The following is an 18,335-nucleotide window of genomic DNA, read 5'->3' as shown; positions in this document are numbered from 1 at the left end:
AATTTCAAGGATTTCTTTTAAGCACCTTGTTAATTTAAAATTTTTTAAAAATTTAAAAAAAAATCGAGCACTTCAAGCACTTCAAGGACCTTGTGCGAACTCTGTCGCATGTCTGTTTACACGCGGGGAGCGTCGCGAGGCAGACGGGCAGAGTGTCGCTTACCGTCCGAGAAGACCTTTAGACTCACTGACCCACAAACGGCGAGAGCCCTCTAACCCTTACTGGAAAATGTATTAAGGTATTAAGGGCAATTAAGTCCCTCCCTCCCCCTCTCCCTCTCTCTCTCTCTCACCTGAGCATTCCTCGGTGCTCTTCATGCCAGGTCTGTATCCTGTCCTCCCACTGCTCCTTGGTCAGCTTGTGTTGCTCCAGGACTCTGCAACACACACACACACACACCTTAGAGATGACTTCAATTGAAGAGAATGTCAGAACAACAACTGAGACGTTTCCTAGAGAGGAAATCAAGAGAACATTCCACAAGAGAGCACGGCACATTCCACACACACACACACACTGTCGTTGGGGGGGGGGGGGGGGTGTGTGTGTGTGGTGGACTAGTCCCACAGCAGGAAGTGTCTCTTTGAGCTCTGTGTTTAGCTGCAGCATGTAACACAGGGGCCATCAAAAGCTGTTTGGACCCAGATTCCTCTGAACATGTCATTACTGTATATTTGCGTGTATGTGTGTGTGTGTGTGTGTGTGTCTGGTCTCACTAGCAGGAGAGACAAGCGGTTAACAGGGTATTGATCAGTATCTAGTCTCACTAGCAGGAGAGACAAGCAGTTAGCAGGGTATTGATCAGTATCTACTCTCACTAGCAGGAGAGACAAGCAGTTAACAGGGTATTGATCAGTATCTACTCTCACTAGCAGGAGAGACAAGCAGTTAACAGGGTATTGATCAGTATCAGGTCTCACTAGCAGGAGAGACAAGCAGTTAACAGGGTATTGATCAGTATCAGGTCTCACTAGCAGGAGAGACTAGCAGTTAGCAGGGTATTGATCAGTATCTGGTCTCACTAGGAGGAGAGACAAGCAGTTAGCAGGGTATTGATCAGTATCTGGTGTCACTAGTAGGAGAGACTAGCAGTTAGCAGGGTATTGATCAGTATCTGGTCTCACTAGGAGGAGAGACAAGCAGTTAGCAGGGTATTGATCAGTATCTGGTCTCACTAGGAGGAGAGACAAGCAGTTAGCAGGGTATTGATCAGTATCTGGTCTCACTAGGAGGAGAGACAAGCAGTTAGCATGGTATTGATCAGTATCTGCTCTCACTAGCAGGAGAGACAAGCAGTTAGCAGGGTATTGATCAGTATCTGGTCTCACTAGCAGGAGAGACTAGCTGTTAGCAGGGTATTGATCAGTATCTGGTCTCACTAGGAGGAGAGACTAGCTGTTAGCAGGGTATTGATCAGTATCTGGTGTCACTAGGAGGAGAGACTAGCAGTTAGCAGGGTTCAGTATCTGGTGTCACTAACAGACTACACAATTATAGCCCTGATTTGCGATCGCCAACAGAAAGAGACGGCTCAGAGGCAGATGAGGCGGCTCAGCTCAGAGGCAGATGAGAGGCTCAGCTCAGAGGCAGATGAGAGGCTCAGCTCAGAGGCAGATGAGAGGCGGCTCAGCTCAGATGTGTGAAATGTTCCAAGACGCGACTCGACAATGTGTCGCAGACGCCAAACAGTTAACGGAACGTAGGCCAAATGCGTCCACATTTTTATAGGATTCTATCACATTTTCATAACAATAGCACCCTGCGCCGTTTTCATTGAGGTTTCTTACAAATTAACGATGCTCTATGTTGTCCTTTATATGCCGATTATCATTAGAATCTTAAATTGTACCATATGTCCCCCTTTAGACAACATATGTAACGCTACCAGCGCACTTCTGTTAAGATAATTAGTTGGCCATTCTCGGTCGTTATACCGAGGTCGCAGTATCGTTTAACGCTGTTCAGATCACGTCGGAGAATAATAGACACATCCCAGTGACCTGCGACCTGTGCTAACGCTCTTGGGAAATGCAGTGTTGTAGTTCTCAACATTTTCAGCCTTTAATTTTAAACCAATGCTGCCATCTACTGACAACAAAAAAGTGTTGTCTAATCGTCACCTTGAGAGCTACTTCCGTATACAGCGCCGCCCCAAACCCATTCTAGAGATTCCCACTTTTTGCTGGGAGTGGGGCGTGGCCGTATTTGGTCCCAGACAATAAGAGTGGCTGCAATTGGTCACCGTGACGCTGAACCCTGTCGGAGACTAACAGTGAGTTACAGCCAATAAGAGAGAGAGAGAGAAAGAACGAGAAAAAGAGAGAAAGAGAGAGAGAAAGAAAAAGAAAGAGAAAGAAAGCGAGCATTCAATTCAGTCTTGAAAAGCTGTCCATTACGCGGCTGGGTGGCGTAGCGGAGATTGCGCTCGTCACCAATGCAAGAGACTCCGGTCTCGAATCCCGGTGTCAGCATTGCCTGCGGCTTGGACCAGTCGTCATACTGGCTCAATTGGCAGAGGTAGCGGGTGGAAAAGTCGGTGGGTGGGGATTGGACGTTGTGGACAGCGACTCCTACAGGTCGGTTGGGTGACGCCTGCACAGCAGAGACAGGAAGTATCGGGGGCAGCGTGAGCCTCCCACACGTTAATCCTCGCCACTGAGAGTCTGCGCTGTCTGGTGAAAAGATGCGACAGGCTGCCTCCTCGTGTACCGGAGGGGACACGTGATGCAAGGCTTCTATCCTCACTACAACCGACCTGTGGGAGGCTTAGTCTAGCAACGTTCAAGATAGGGGAGGGAAGAATTGGCAATACGAAATTGGGATGGGAGAAAAATAGAAAAAAATAAGGACAAAAAGTGGATAAATAAATAAATAAAAGCTGTCCATTTACATTTAGTCATTTAGCTGATGCTTTTATCCAAAGCGACTTACAAGTTCTGTACGACAAGTCATCAGGAAGGGCACAACTCTATCAGCTGAGTAACAATGTTCATCAAAGTGTTGAGTGCTACAGTGTAGGTTAGTTTATTAGGACAAGTGCATGACAGTAAGGTTAGTTAGGGTTAGACATTTTATTTATATTTTTTTTAGTTCAGATAATGGTTGAAGAAGTGCGTCTTTAGTCGACGGCGAAAGATTGCACAGGTTTCGGCTGTCCTAACTGGGGTGGGAAGTTCATTCCACCATTGTGGGGCAAGGACTGAGAAAAGGCAGGTTCTCCTTGATGACCCTCCCGGAGCTCGGATAAGAGTGGGTCTGAGACGGCCAGAAGATTCAGAGCGTAGTCTTGAGGGTGTGTAGTTCGAGACCATTGACCGGAGGTAGGCGGGAGCGGTTCCCTTTGCCACACGGTATGCTAGGTCGAGGGCCTTGAAGCGGATTCGAGCAGCAATGGGAGCCAGTGCAGGTCCCTAAGAAGTGGGGTGACATGGGCCGACTTCGGTAGGTTTGAGATCAGGCGGGCCGCTGCGTTCTGAATGAGTTGAAGAGGCTTGGTGGCAGTGGCCGGGAGGCCAGCAAGGAGTGCATTGCAGTAGTCTTGTCTGAATCGGAACAAGAAAATTATCAAACTGTTCCGCCTATTGCGATGTTCGATGACCCTGCCATGTTATTAGTGTGTCTCCATTGTCATTCATTCATGATTTTAGGGACAGATTTAAAAAGGGGATGGGTGGAGATCTGGGAAATAACCAGCACATTACCAGTGTAGTTGACAAGTTGGCCTTGTTCTCCGCTCGCTTTTTCTCTCAGAGAAAATGAGAAACTGCTAAAACCCTGCCTTGTGCTTTCTCCAATGTCTTCCTCGGACCAAAACAAATACCACAATCCAAGTCACTTCTCGCATGCGTTTTCATGACAAAACGTAGTTTGGAGCCCAGACGGACTCGTCAGTGATTCCTCCCAGTGAAAGATCTCGTAACGTGTAAACCCCCGTCGCTGATCAGTCGTGTCGCGTGAAACCCCAACGACTTCAACATAAGATACGGTATTCCTTTACTATCCCCTTGGGGAAATTCGGCCGCCATGGCAGGAGAGGAGACGGGGGAAGGGGAGGTACAGGTTAGGGCAGGCACTAGCAGGAGGAGGATAGACAAGCAGTTAGCAGGAGAGTGTTCAGTATCTGCTCTCACTAGGAGGAGGAGAGATGAGCAGTGAGCAGGGAGTGTTCCGTATCTGCTGTCGTTCTCAGTCCTTCTGTATGTCTTTCTGTCTCAGTGTGGTGGAGACACTGCATTCTCAGTCCAACACATGCAAGCGTCTCTCAGAATGCATGTGTGTTGTTCGAGTCTCTCAGAATGCATGCGTGTTGTTCGAGTCTCTCAGAATGCACGTGTGTTGTTCGAGTCTCTCAGAATGCATGTGTGTTGTTCGAGTCTCTCAGAATGCATGCGTGTTGTTCGAGTCTCTCAGAATGCACGTGTGTTGTTCGAGTCTCTCAGAATGCACGTGTGTTGTTCGAGTCTCTCAGAATGCACGTGTGTTGTTCGAGTCTCTCAGAATGCATGTGTGTTGTTCGAGTCTCTCAGAATGCATGTGTGTCATCTGTTTGATGTGTGGGCAGCATGAATAAAATCATTCAAATGAGTGTCTTGGACGGGTCCGATTAATCTAGCATTCAATCAACATCTTCATAATAAAAACAAAAAAATGTTGATGTTAATTTATCATTTTCACAATACTTAAAGAATTACTTAAATAAGTGAAACGCTTTTGGCATGTTTTAACACTCACGTCCGAAGGAGATTAAGTGCTAAGTGACTGGATAACAAAGAACAGCGCGCTCATTCTCAATAATACCTCCAACGCAAAGCAAACTGCTGAAAGTGGACAGAGACAGAAGAATCCATTATCCGGTTGCAGTGACTACAGAATAATCAACTTCCCTAGTCGTACACTTCCCTAGAGAGGCGGCAGGGAAGGGACCATCCTATAACAGGAAGGTCACGGGTTCAATCCCCTGCAAAAGGCTAGTGAGCCCATCCCTGTCAATGTGTCCTTGAGCAAGACACTGAACACCTACCTACTACCCGGGGAATAACAAAAAAGGCAGACATTATTCTATGTACGTGTGTTTATGAGGAACACCGCCAAGGATGATGGTTGGGATCAATTCCATTTCAATTCAATTTTAAACAGAATTTGACGTTTACAGATCATGTTGTACGTTGCGCTCCTTTACAAAAGGAACTTAGAAACATAGCCTAGTGACTTCATAGGTCAGCTTAAGATCAGATTAACTGTGCTCTTATTGTCCTACGACTAGCGGGCGTGCCCGTCTGGTATGCGTCTGGTCGTGGAGTCTGTCTGCCCGTCTGTCTGTCTGTCTGGATGTATGGGTGCCAGGTCTCCTCCTGAAGGTGGAAGTGGCGCTCTCCCCCCGCCTCCCGCCCTGGCCGATGGGTGCAACCGGCCTGCTCTCCGCCTCACCGCCGTCTCACGTAAGCATGCGTTCGTCACGTGTGCCTTATGATCATCCAGGGGATCACGATGGACGTTGCCGACGCCATCACTATGGACGTTGGCGAGGCCCCCGCTAACCTGCTACACCCGTCTTAACAATTCTCCTTGTATTATTTCTTCCATTTTTTCCTGTAAATGTTTTGTGGGAGTTCTTGCCCCATCTTCACAGAGGACTAACAGTTCAGACGGTGTTGTTCCACAGTGGGCTCTTGGAAGCCCGTCGAGACATAATATTGTCATATTGTGCACAACTAAAGTTGACTCGACGTGGATGAACATTTGTTCTCATTTACTTGACAATGAATTGGATAATACAACCCGTTCATGTCAAAGGTTTTTCAGCATTTAAACATTTGGAAGGAAAATCCATTTAACTGAAGGTGAACTGATCGTCCCAACCCTACGTGCAAATTGTCGCTTGTGTGTATATGTGTGTATGTGTGTGTGTGTATGTATGTGTGTGTGTATGTGTGTATGTGTGTGTGTGTGTGTGTGTGTGTGTGTGTGTGTGTATGTGTGTGTGTGTGTGTGTGTGTGTGTGTATGTGTGTGTGTATGTGTGTATGTGTGTGTGTGTGTGTGTGTGTACCTCTGTGGCAGCAGTCTGTCGTGGGTGAGGTATCCTGCCTTGTGGACGTCTTTGCTGTAGTCTGCGTACTTGGCCTGAACAGAGTAGGAGGCCAGGAGGACAGCCGTCTCTGGAGGACAGTAGTTCTCATCGTTCAGGATAGCCTCCTTCACCTGGGGGGGGGGGGGGGGGGCACGAGAAAAAGAGTGGGAGGGAGGTTGAGAAAGGGAATATGCAATAACACTCTCTCCACCTTCAAATCCCGTCTCAAAACCTACCTGTTCTCCCTAGCATTTAACCTTCCCTGCCCATAACCACCCTCCTCCAACCTACCACCCCTTTCCCCCCTACCCTACCCTCTCTCTTCTCCTGCTCCTCCCCCCCTCGGTTTCCCTTACCTCCCGACTGTCTCCCCTACTGGCTCCTGTATTTGTTACTCACGGTTCTATGTTCTTGTGTATTCATATTGTTCCCCGTTTCCCTGTGGTTCTATGTTTCTTTGTTTCTTTTCTTTTTATTGCCTATCGTCAGCGACTTTGGGTCATTGAAAAGCGCTATATAAAATAAATAAATGAATTAATGATAATATCGTCCTATCGCCCCAAGCCTAACCCAACACCTGCATTAAAATGATATACGGCATGTTGTATCTAATAAGATGACGTTTTCAGTCTGCCCATCTCACATCAATACTTTTTATTGCAAAGATTATCAATCGATACTTGGCGTCCACGATACGATATATTGCCGCCGAAATATTGTGACACTATGCTGCATCGACCCCCCCCCCCCCCACCCCCACCGAGTCAGTGACATCATCGAGCGCGGCGTGCCAGGAAACAGGAAGTGGTCACCTGCAGGAAGAAGAGCCTCTGTGTGATCTCCTGGATGAGCTCCTCTGAGACGTCCTCGGGGAAGAACTTGGCACGGAACTTAAACTGCAGGGGGTTCTCCTTCTTCACGTCCTGCTGAGTGACCTGGAAGACGGGGGAGAACCAGTTAGAAGAACCAGTTAGAACAGGCCTGCGCCCGATTAAGACCCGGTCGGAGGGAGAACACTAATGTCCTCTCGGCCGTTCACACTCGGTGCTGAAATAGCAACGGGCTGGTGGCGTCTTTTCAGCGCGCCGTCTTCGTCACGGGAGGCGTCTTTATTTTGAATGTGGTCGAGCCGCACCCTCTTTGTTCATTAGTCAACTAAAAAAAAAAGGTCGTTATGTTTAGTTGATTAGTCTGCATTTTATGCTTCGGTTCATTTTATTCATGCGATACCAAGCAGAAGGTGAAGACGACTTTGAACTGTTAACACAGTAATCCAGAACTATTTTATTGCACTGTAAAAAAACAGATTTTATAGATTACAGAAATTCAAGAAGCCTATTGGAACGTGAGGTTCTGATATGATTTGATTAATATATCTGCATTATTTGATCCCACTTTATGCTTTGCTGCTTGTTTTACACAGACTTTATGTCTCATTTCTTACTGATGTAAAGCACTTTGAACTGCAATGCCCTGTATGAAAGGTGCTATGCAAATAAAGTTATTATTACCCTATGTGTGCCGACTGTTTCACTGGGATTACGTTGCTAGGGAACAGTCTGGACCCAAAAGGTATTTCCTGTCAGTTATTGCATTAGTAAACATTGAGACAGGAAATAAACACATCCAGTGCCAGCCATTAGACGGGGCCCGCTGTTGTCAGGCCAGCTTTCCATTACAAACGTTCACTGTGCGTCACGTTGTTTGTAGAGCTAAACCATTTTATATTATAGCTATGGACCCAATATCATTGTCAATTAACAGTAAGAACCTTCCGTTCAATATGCAAAAAAGAAAAAGAATTTCCATCGATACGTTCCGTTTTATACCGTGGTGAATATGAGTGTTATATCGGAATGATCTGGGATCATTCCTGTGAGGCTATTTATAAGGTGCGACGCTAATAACGTTAAATCCATTGCCATCATGAATGCGTGAAAGGGGGGGGGGGGCGGGCGTTTGTGATTAATTGATTGCCAATAAAAGGCATTCGTTATTACCACAACATACACTGATCTGGGGGATGGCTATGAAATCCTTGCACGATCATCGATCAAGCTGAAATTGACGTCAAATTGCTCTTAGCTTTGGCCGGTTGGATTCCAAAAATAATTTTCCAATTATTTGATCGCCATCTGGTAGATCATATGTCCATTTGGCACACGCCATAACCCTATACAGCATAATGAATCCGGCGTCCCAAAAAGTATTCCATGCGATCGGGTGAAGCCCTCGCTTCAGGCTAACAGAAAAGTCCGCCCGGAGCATTTTCCAGTGCGACACCAGGTCTGCAACAGGGGTTAATGCATTCTCGAGACAGCGCCACTACCAGAATCAGGCCGGTACTGCACCTTCGGAGTCCTAATATGCCTTTTCCAGGCAAAATACATCTCTGTGACATTGAATAGGATATAAAAAAAAAAAAAAAGGAAAAACGACCAAGAAACGAGAATCTTTGTTTCCGGCACTCAACCGCTGGGCCACAGAAACGCGAATTCTCGTTATTGTTATTGAACCCGTCTACACTGCACTACATTTTGTACACTGGCTCAAAATTTTGTTTTAAATTCTGAACGTGTCCTCATGTGCTTTACTGCATCTCACAAGTCCATTAAATGGCTCCACGTTGCATCCCGTTCATCTTCAGGTCGATACAATACTTCAGATGAAGAACCATATATAACATTTGAACCGTTTATCTCAAGTTTCCAGATGAACAACCTTTTTAAAACCCAATTATCTACAGATGGTAAAAGTTGGACCATGTGTTCATTCATAACAAGTACAGGTTGAATATTTATTTTTCAGGGGGTGATTTATTATCACACGTCAAAATAATTAGTATCGGCTTCACAAAGGTAAATACATTTTCTTTATTTAAACAAGACTTATACAGTATTATTATAGTTCATCCGCAGAAAAGATCCAGAAGCTCTCGCGGCATTAAAGAGTCTCACTCAAACTAAACAGTCTTAACCAATAACGGTGTTGTGCGGGGAGATGAGAGCGTACGCTAACGAAGGAACATCAGCCACGGACTAGAGCTAATCCCTCCATTATCCATCATCACGGAACCCCTTTGATGTGCGTGGATCCTATGAGCCCCGGATCACTGTGTGTTGGCACACACACACACACACACACACACACACACACACACACACACACACACACACACACACACACACACACACACACACACACACACACACACACACACACACACACACACACACACACACACACACACACACACACACACACACACACACACACACACACACACACACACACACACACACACACACACACACACACACACACACACACACACACACACACACACACACACACACAGAATAGTTTCCACTGCCTTGTTAAATGAAATCCCAGTCATAGATCACAATGACAGTGCCATACTAGACTGGTCACACACACACAGCATTATGCAAGTATGTATGCACATTCACACACCACTTTTACAATACTTTAGAGTAAAAGGGGAATTTCCTGCTAACATGTGCGTGTGCACACACACACACACACACTTGCAGTACTCCAGTGCACAGGGATGTTCTCTTGCATATTTTCACAGACACTCGAGACACGCGCAGCACTTCCATGCGAACAGGGAATCATTCTCAAACACACACTTGCAGTACTTATGTGTAAGGGGGATTCTCCGTCACGCATTTTTGCTTACACGCGCACACACACACACTTTTAACAGTGCTTCAAGGAGGGGGGGGGGGGGGAAATGAATGAATAATGCATTCATACATTACAAATAGACAAGGGGCATAAATATTATCAATACGTTGATACATTCAGTATGAGCTCAGCCGACAGGTTGGAGCAGAACATACAGAACATCACTTAGCAGATACTGGAGCACAATAACACTCGGCTTCAAGGGAACGCACACACAGACATGATGCACGCACACACACACTCTCTCTCACTCTCTCTCTCTCTCTCTCTCTCTCTTTCTTTAACGGTGCTCCAGTGGAGGACCAGGCTGGAGGGAGTGCTGGCTGGAGCGTGACAGGAAGCCTGGGAAAGTGCACATCTGACGCTCAGACCACAGAACAGACACTCAGACTACACACACAGTACTGTAACACAACCCCGACTACACACCACACTAGTGGCACTAACACACACACACAGTACTGTAACACAACCCACACTACACACTAGTGGCTCTGATACACACACACTCACACAGGAGGGAGAGACAGTGTGTGTGTGTGTGTGTGTGTGTGTGTTGGGGGGGGGGGGTAGAAGAGGGAAAGATGGGGTGAATGTAAAAGGGCAGACAGAGCACAAGAGAGAGAGACGGAATGAGAGACCGCAGTAATGAGAGACACGAGAGAAGAGAGACTGAGCACAAGAGTGCTTGAGACATTTAAGAGTCAGAACGATAATAGAAGAACGAGAGAAACCCTGGTGAGAATGAGAGAAAGACCAAACCCTGGTGAGAATGAGAAGAGAAAGACCAACCCCTGGTGAGAATGAGAAGAGAAAGACCAACCCCTGGTGAGAATGAGAAGAGAAAGACCAACCCCTGGTGAGAATGAGAAGAGAAAGACCAACCCCTGGTGAGAATGAGAAGAGAAAGACCAACCCCTGGTGAGAATGAGAAGAGAAAGACCAACCCCTGGTGAGAATGAGAAGAGAATGAGAAGAGAAAGACCAACCCCTGGTGAGAATGAGAAGAGAAAGACCAACCCCTGGTGAGAATGAGAAGAGAAAGACCAACCCCTGGTGAGAATGAGAAGAGAAAGACCAACCCCTGGTGAGAATGAGAGAAAGGAATGGAGAAAAAGTATTTTAAAATCAAATGAATGACTAAAAGAAAAAGGAGGAGAAGATACGTACTTTCTTGTTGAGTTTGAGCCACGTGCTGTAGCCCTTACTGTCCACATACTGCAGGCCGAAGAACCACACCTCCCTCAGGCCCACCGTCTTCACCACCTGCACAACCACACAGTGTTCAGACAGTATATAGAATATATACACAGTGGTCAGCCATGACAGTTCATATACTAGGAAATTAATATATTATATATATACACACATTACACACAGGACACCGTTTTCACCACCTACACTATGATGGTATAGGAATATGATTATTTATATACACACACAGGGCACTGGGGCTGGGTTTTATTTATATATATGTCCGATATTATCGGCCTACCGATATTGGCATTCAAATGTAATATCGGACATTGTCTGTATCCGTTTTAAAAAAATCTTTATTTTTTTTTTACATTTATTTAACCTTTATTTACCCAGGCAAGAGAGTAAGAACAAATTCTTATTTTATTTATTGTCAAAAGTATGCATAATGTTGTGTTAATTCCACGACAAGAGATATGTAATGTTAATTACCTGAAATTATTCAGTTTTGGGGGGGGGGGGGGATCCCTGCATATATGATATCGGTATCGGAAATTAAGAGTTGGACAATATTGGTATATCGGATATCGGTAAAAAAGCCAATATCGAACATCCCTAATATACTGTATATATACATATATATATATATACACACATACATACATACATACAAACACATGTTTATATTCTGTGTTTTTTTCTATTATCGCTGATGACAAGCGACCCGTCAGATTTATTACTAAATGATTTCTGAACCCAAGGCACTCAACAGCCCAGCTGGTAAAACATCCACCTTTGTTGGCAGCAACATGCAAAAAAAAAGAAAAAAATGTACATTTAGTTTTCCTGGGTTCCAACAACGAGTAGGCCCTGGCGGCTAACCCGCCGCGCCAGTCCTGTGGTGGAGAGAGAGCAGGACAACAGTAGTACCTTAGGTCACGGCCAGAACTTCACATGAGAACCGACATGTGAAACTAGCCAAGAAGTGGAACAGTTTCGTCACACCGTTGAACTTGATTTGACCTTTTGGGTGTACGCGTGACCTTTGGTATAAACCGTACTTCCTTCCTCTAAACCTCTTCTGAAGGACCTGCCGTTTCACCATCGACTTGCATCAGTCCGTGAGACAACAGGTTGTTGTTATATAGCGGTGGCTTAAAGGTTAGATAATCCAACCACTGAAGAGCCCTCGAGCAAGGCACTTAACCCCCAAACTGATGCAGTGGAGCTGCTCAGTGGCCAATGGTGTCAGACTGTGGTTGTACTGGGCGCGTGTTGCTTTTTAACAGCGGAGGAGTGCAAGAATGTGACAATTTGACCATGTGACCGCGGCAGCGCGAGAGAGCGGCAATGCGGAAATAGGCTGTCTATTGCCATTCTCTAAGACAAACCCTAACCTTAACCAGCTCCTTAACAGCGCCTAAACTTAACCGTTCTAACCTTAACCAACTCCGAAACAATGCCTAACCTTAACCTTAACCTTGCCTAACCTTAACCATAACCATAGAAAGAATATTGCCATTCTCTAAGACAAACTCTAACCTTAACCAGCTCCTTAACAGCGCCTAAACTTAACAGTTCTAACCTTAACCAACTCCGAAACAATGCCTAACCTTAACCTTAACCATAACCATGCCTAACCTTAACCGGCGAAAGAATACACGTTAAAATTTTTTTTTTATGGGATTCGAACTTGTCAACAACGGACCGCAGGACCGCTGCGCTGCCAGGTGAGCTGAGCTTCGAATGAAAATCATGGCGGATTAGGGCGGTTACATAATGCCGCAAGCTCTGCCGCTCCGTGGCAGAGCTCCGCTCTGCGGTTGCCGCGCCTGCCGCGGGGCGTGTCGCAGCCAATCGCGGAAAATGCGGAAGCAACGGCAGCACTGCTCCGCTGTTAATAAGCAATAGGCGTACCGGGCAGCTCCTAGTGGTCAACAGTGTCAGACTGGTTGTACTGGGCAGCTCCTAGTGGTCAACAGTGTCAGACTGGTTGTACTGGGCAGCTCCTAGTGGTCAACAGTGTCAGACTGTGGTTGTACTGGGCAGCTCCTAGTGGTCAACCGTGTCAGACTGGTTGTACTGGGCAGCTCCTAGTGGTCAACAGTGTCAGACTGTGGTTGTACTGGGCAGCTCCTAGTGGTCAACAGTGTCAGACTGTGGTTGTACTGGGCAGCTCCTAGTGGTCAACAGTGTCAGACTGTGGTTGTCCTGGGCAGCTCCTAGTGGTCAACAGTGTCAGACTGTGGTTGTACTGGGCAGCTCCTAGTGGTCAACAGTGTCAGACTGTGGTTGTACTGGGCAGCTCCTAGTGGTCAACAGTGTCAGACTGTGGTTGTACTGGGCAGCTCCTAGTGGTCAACAGTGTCACGACTGTGGTTGTACTGGGCAGCTCCTAGTGGTCAACAGTGTCAGACTGTGGTTGTACTGGGCAGCTCCTAGTGGTCAACAGTGTCAGACTGTGGTTGTACTGGGCAGCTCCTAGTGGTCAACAGTGTCAGACTGTGGTTGTACTGGGCAGCTCCTAGTGGTCAACAGTGTCAGACTGTGGTTGTACCGGGCAGCTCCTAGTGGTCAACAGTGTCACGACTGTGGTTGTACTGGGCAGCTCATAGTGGTCAACAGTGTCAGACTGTGGTTGTACTGGGCAGCTCCTAGTGGTCAACAGTGTCAGACTGGTTGTACTGGGTAGCTCCTAGTGGTCAACAGTGTCAGACTGTGGTTGTACCGGGCAGCTCCTAGTGGTCAACAGTGTCAGACTGTGGTTGTACTGGGCAGCTCCTAGTGGTCAACAGTGTCAAACTGTGGTTGTACTGGGCAGCTCCTAGTGGTCAACAGTGTCAGACTGTGGTTGTACTGGGCAGCTCCTAGTGGTCAACAGTGTCAGACTGTGGTTGTACTGGGCAGCTCCTAGTGGTCAACAGTGTCAGACTGTGGTTGTCCTGGGCAGCTCCTAGTGGTCAACAGTGTCAGACTGTGGTTGTACTGGGTAGCTCCTAGTGGTCAACAGTGTCAGACTGTGGTTGTACTGGGCAGCTCCTAGTGGTCAACAGTGTCAGACTGTGGTTGTACTGGGCAGCTCCTAGTGGTCAACAGTGTCAGACTGTGGTTGTACCGGGCAGCTCCTAGTGGTCAACGGTGTCAGACTGTGGTTGTACTGGGCAGCTCCTAGTGGTCAACGGTGTCAGACTGTGGTTGTACTGGGCAGCTCCCAGTGGTCAACAGTGTCACGACTGTGGTTGTACCGGGCAGCTCCTAGTGGTCAACAGTGTCATGACTGTGGTTGTACCGGGCAGCTCCTAGTGGTCAACAGTGTCAGACTGTGGTTGTACTGAGCAGCTCCTAGTGGTCAACAGTGTCAGACTGTGGTTGTACTGGGCAGCTCCTAGTGGTCAACAGTGTCAGACTGTGGTTGTACTGGGCAGCTCCTAGTGGTCAACAGGGTCAGACTGTGGTTGTACTGGGCAGCTCCTAGTGGTCAACAGTGTCAGACTGTGGTTGTACCGGGCAGCTCCTAGTGGTCAACAGTGTCAGACTGGTTGTACTGGACAGCTCCTAGTGGTCAACAGTGTCAGACTGTGGTTGTACCGGGCAGCTCCTAGTGGTCAACAGTGTCAGACTGTGGTTGTACCGGGCAGCTCCTAGTGGTCAACAGTGTCAGACTGTGGTTGTACCGGGCAGCTCCTAGTGGTCAACAGTGTCAAACTGTGGTTGTACTGGGCAGCTCCTAGTGGTCAACGGGGTCACGACTGTGGTTGTACTGAGCAGCTCCTAGTGGTCAACAGTGTCAGACTGTGGTTGTACTGGGCAGCTCCTAGTGGTCAACAGTGTCAGACTGTGGTTGTACTGGGCAGCTCCTAGTGGTCAACAGTGTCAGACTGTGGTTGTACTGGGCAGCTCCTAGTGGTCAACAGTGTCAGACTGTGGTTGTACTGGGCAGCTCCTAGTGGTCAACAGTGTCAGACTGTGGTTGTACTGGGCAGCTCCTAGTGGTCATCAGTGTCACGACTGTGGTTGTACTGGGCAGCTCCTAGTGGTCAACAGTGTCAGACTGTGGTTGTACCGGGCAGCTCCTAGTGGTCAACAGTGTCAGCCTGTGGTTGTACTGGGCAGCTCCTAGTGGTCAACAGTGTCAGACTGTGGTTGTACTGGGCAGCTCCTAGTGGTCAACGGTGTCAGACTGTGGTTGTACTGAGCAGCTCCTAGTGGTCAACAGTGTCAGACTGTGGTTGTACTGGGCAGCTCCTAGTGGTCAACAGTGTCAGACTGGTTGTACTGGGCAGCTCCTAGTGGTCAACAGTGTCAGACTGGTTGTACTGGGCAGCTCCTAGTGGTCAACAGTGTCAGACTGGTTGTACTGGGCAGCTCTCGGGTGTGAATGGAACTGTGTGGATGTGAAAAAGGGCATTCGTGCTCAGAGAACCTACCCTGGTGAATAAAGATATACTGTATAATAGTAAGATGGTGGCTAAACCTGCACCTTGAAGCAGTTTCAAACCACAGGTCTTCCGCTCGCCCCCGTCTTGTATGAAAGGCAGCGGCGCTACAGACGACAACCAAATCAGAAGCAACACTACTGGGGACGACGGGCTGTGTTCCCGAAGAGCCGGCTCAGTTCCCCAGACGTCTCCTCCAGCCCCAGTTCAGTTCACCAGACGTCTCCTCCAGCCCTGAAGAGCCGGTTCAGTTCACCAGACGTCTCCTCCAGCCCTAGTTCAGTTCCCCAGACGTCTCCTCCAGCCCTGAAGAGTCAGTTCAGTTCACCAGACGTCTCCTCCAGCCCTGAAGAGTCGGTTCAGTTCACCAGACGTCTCCTCCAGCCCTGAAGAGCCGGTTCAGTTCACCAGACGTCTCCTCCAGCCCTGAAGAACCGGTTCAGTTCACCAGACGTCTCCTCCAGCCCTGAAGAGCCTGTTCAGTTCACCAGACGTCTCCTCCAGCCCTGAAGAGTCAGCTCAGTTCCCCAGACGTCTCCTCCAGCCCTGAAGAGTCAGCTCAGTTCCCCAGACGTCTCCTCCAGCCCTGAAGAGTCAGCTCAGTTCACCAGACGTCACTCCAGCCCTGAAGAGTCAGTTCAGTTCCCCAGACGTCTCTCCAGCCCTGAAGAGTCAGTTCAGTTCACCAGACGTCTCTCCAGCCCTGAAGAGTCAGTTCAGTTCCCCAGAAGTCTCTCCAGCCCTGAAGAGTCAGCTCAGTTCACCAGACATCTCTCCAGCCCTGAAGAGTCAGTTCAGTTCACCAGACATCTCTCCAGCCCTGAAGAGTCAGCTCAGTTCACCAGACATCTCTCCAGCCCTGAAGAGTCAGTTCAGTTGCCCAGACGTCTCTCCAGCCCTGAAGAGTCAGTTCAGTTCCCCAGACGTCTCTCCAGCCCTGAAGAGTCAGTTCAGTTCACCAGACGTCTCCTTCAGCCCTGAAGAGTCAGTTCAGTTCACCAGACGTCTCCTCCAGCCCTGAAGAGTCAGCTCAGTTCCCCAGACGTCTCCAGCCCTGAAGAGTCAGCTCAGTTCCCCAGACGTCTCCTCCAGCCCTGAAGAGTCAGCTCAGTTCACCAGACGTCTCCTCCAGCCCTGAAGAGTCAGCTCAGTTCACCAGACGTCTCTCCAGCCCTGAAGAGTCAGCTCAGTTCCCCAGACGTCTCCAGCCCTGAAGAGTCGGCTCAGTTCCCCAGACGTCTCCAGCCCTGAAGAGTCGGCTCAGTTCCCCAGACGTCTCCTCCAGCCCCAGCTCAGTTCACCAGACGTCTCCAGCCCTGAAGAGTCGGCTCAGTTCCCCAGACGTCTCCAGCCCTGAAGAGTCGGCTCAGTTCCCCAGACGTCTCCTCCAGCCCCAGCTCAGTTCCCCAGACGTCTCCTCCAGCCCCAGCTCAGTTCCCCAGACGTCTCCAGCCCTGAAGAGTCGGCTCAGTTCCCCAGACGTCTCCAGCCCTGCGACATGCAGGTTCTCAGCACTGCAATGCAGTATGATTTGGTGGAGCGCAGCACAGGGGGCTCCTCAGACCCTTTATCTGAGAGGCGCTCTGTGTGTGTGTGTGTGTGTGTGTGTAATATATATATATATATATGTGTGTGATGCAGGATAAGCTACATGAGACTGGGCACGACTGGCGAGAATGCAGAGAGAAACACCCACTTGAGGCAGCGTTGGGGCACGAGGCCTCGGTGTGGTAATAATGACGACGGGGATCGGACGTGTCGAACTGCTCATGAACGGACCGCCCCCCCCCCCCCCCCCCCCCCCCCCCCCAACGTCTTAGTTGAAGTCTCGCCGACTCCCGAACGCATTTCTCCTACTCAATGAATATTTCAACTACTGGGCTCTACATCAATACTGCAGTGTGTGTATATATGTGTACGTGTGTGTATATATATATATACTGTATAGCCCTCTATGGTGAGGCGGGGGGGGGGGGGAGGTTGTGACCGTCATGCTCACAGCTGCACTCGACTGAATAGATAATAAGATACAAGTGGACCTTTAAAGAGATCCCCTCTACACGTGTGTTTTTAACACTTTAATTATGTTGTATATTGAAGAACACTTTGTTTGGTTTGGTTTAAGCTACTAAGACATGTCTTGGCAGCACCTCGACACCGTTGCCCTCGTTGAGGATGTGAGGATCTATGAACCTCCTTCCCGGCAGGAGAGATCTGGGCGAGGAAGTGAATGAATAACTCTCTCTCCCGCCCCTCAATACCAACCGCTGAAGTGCCCTCGAGCAAGGCACCCAACACCCAAACTGCTCAGTGGTCAACACCAGTGTCAAGAGTACTGTGGTTGTTCTGTGGTTGTTCTGTGGTTGTTCTGTGGTTGTCCTGTGGTTGCCACGCCCCCCTCCCCCCACATCCTCCCCCAAGCCGGTTAACTTTATCTTTTTCCACCTTAATGGTTTGGCGAAATTATGTTTCATCCAAACACTTCTCTTACACAATCTAAACGTTATAACTAAGATTCGCTGATGCGATCAGGGGTGGGGGAAACAAATAAATAATTTCAATCACTAAAAAAATCAATCACATTTTCTTTTTGGAATAAATACTTTTTCTTGACAATCCCATTTTACGGCAATAGAAAAATTATTAGAATGGTGGTGAACAGACTGAAAACATTATCTTATTAGATAAAGCAAGAGTAAGTACGACGATATATTGCATTATCGATTTTTTGTTCCACCCCTACTCAAATACCAACAACAAACACTGTAATAATATGGTTTCTGTTACATTTCCTTAACATCTAGAAGTAGGGGACTGTGACAGTTATCAGTCAGCAAATGACTGAACAACTAGTAGGGGGTCGTGTGTGTGTGTGTGTGTGTGTGTGTGTGTGTGTGTGTGTGTGTGTGTGTGTGTGTGTG

General features: G+C 48.0%; 1 protein-coding gene across 1 annotated transcript in view; it reads right to left on the bottom strand.

Moving 5' to 3' along the window:
• The window catches only part of LOC311241478 (radixin-like), a 98,645-nt gene that overhangs the window by 35,227 nt on the left and 45,083 nt on the right, over positions 1 to 18,335 (bottom strand). Inside the window, exons 4-7 of the mRNA XM_084330319.1 lie at positions 10,952 to 11,047; positions 6,883 to 7,005; positions 6,050 to 6,201; positions 294 to 377 (exon numbers count right to left, since the gene is read on the bottom strand). Coding sequence (XP_084186445.1) covers positions 294 to 377; positions 6,050 to 6,201; positions 6,883 to 7,005; positions 10,952 to 11,047 — 455 coding nt within the window. The remainder of the gene's footprint in view (positions 1 to 293; positions 378 to 6,049; positions 6,202 to 6,882; positions 7,006 to 10,951; positions 11,048 to 18,335) is intronic.

This window comes from Notolepis coatsorum, assembly GCF_963971535.1.
Source record: "Notolepis coatsorum genome assembly, chromosome: 1".
Lineage (NCBI taxonomy): Eukaryota > Metazoa > Chordata > Actinopteri > Aulopiformes > Paralepididae > Notolepis > Notolepis coatsorum.
This window is presented reverse-complemented; position numbering and strand designations above follow the sequence as displayed.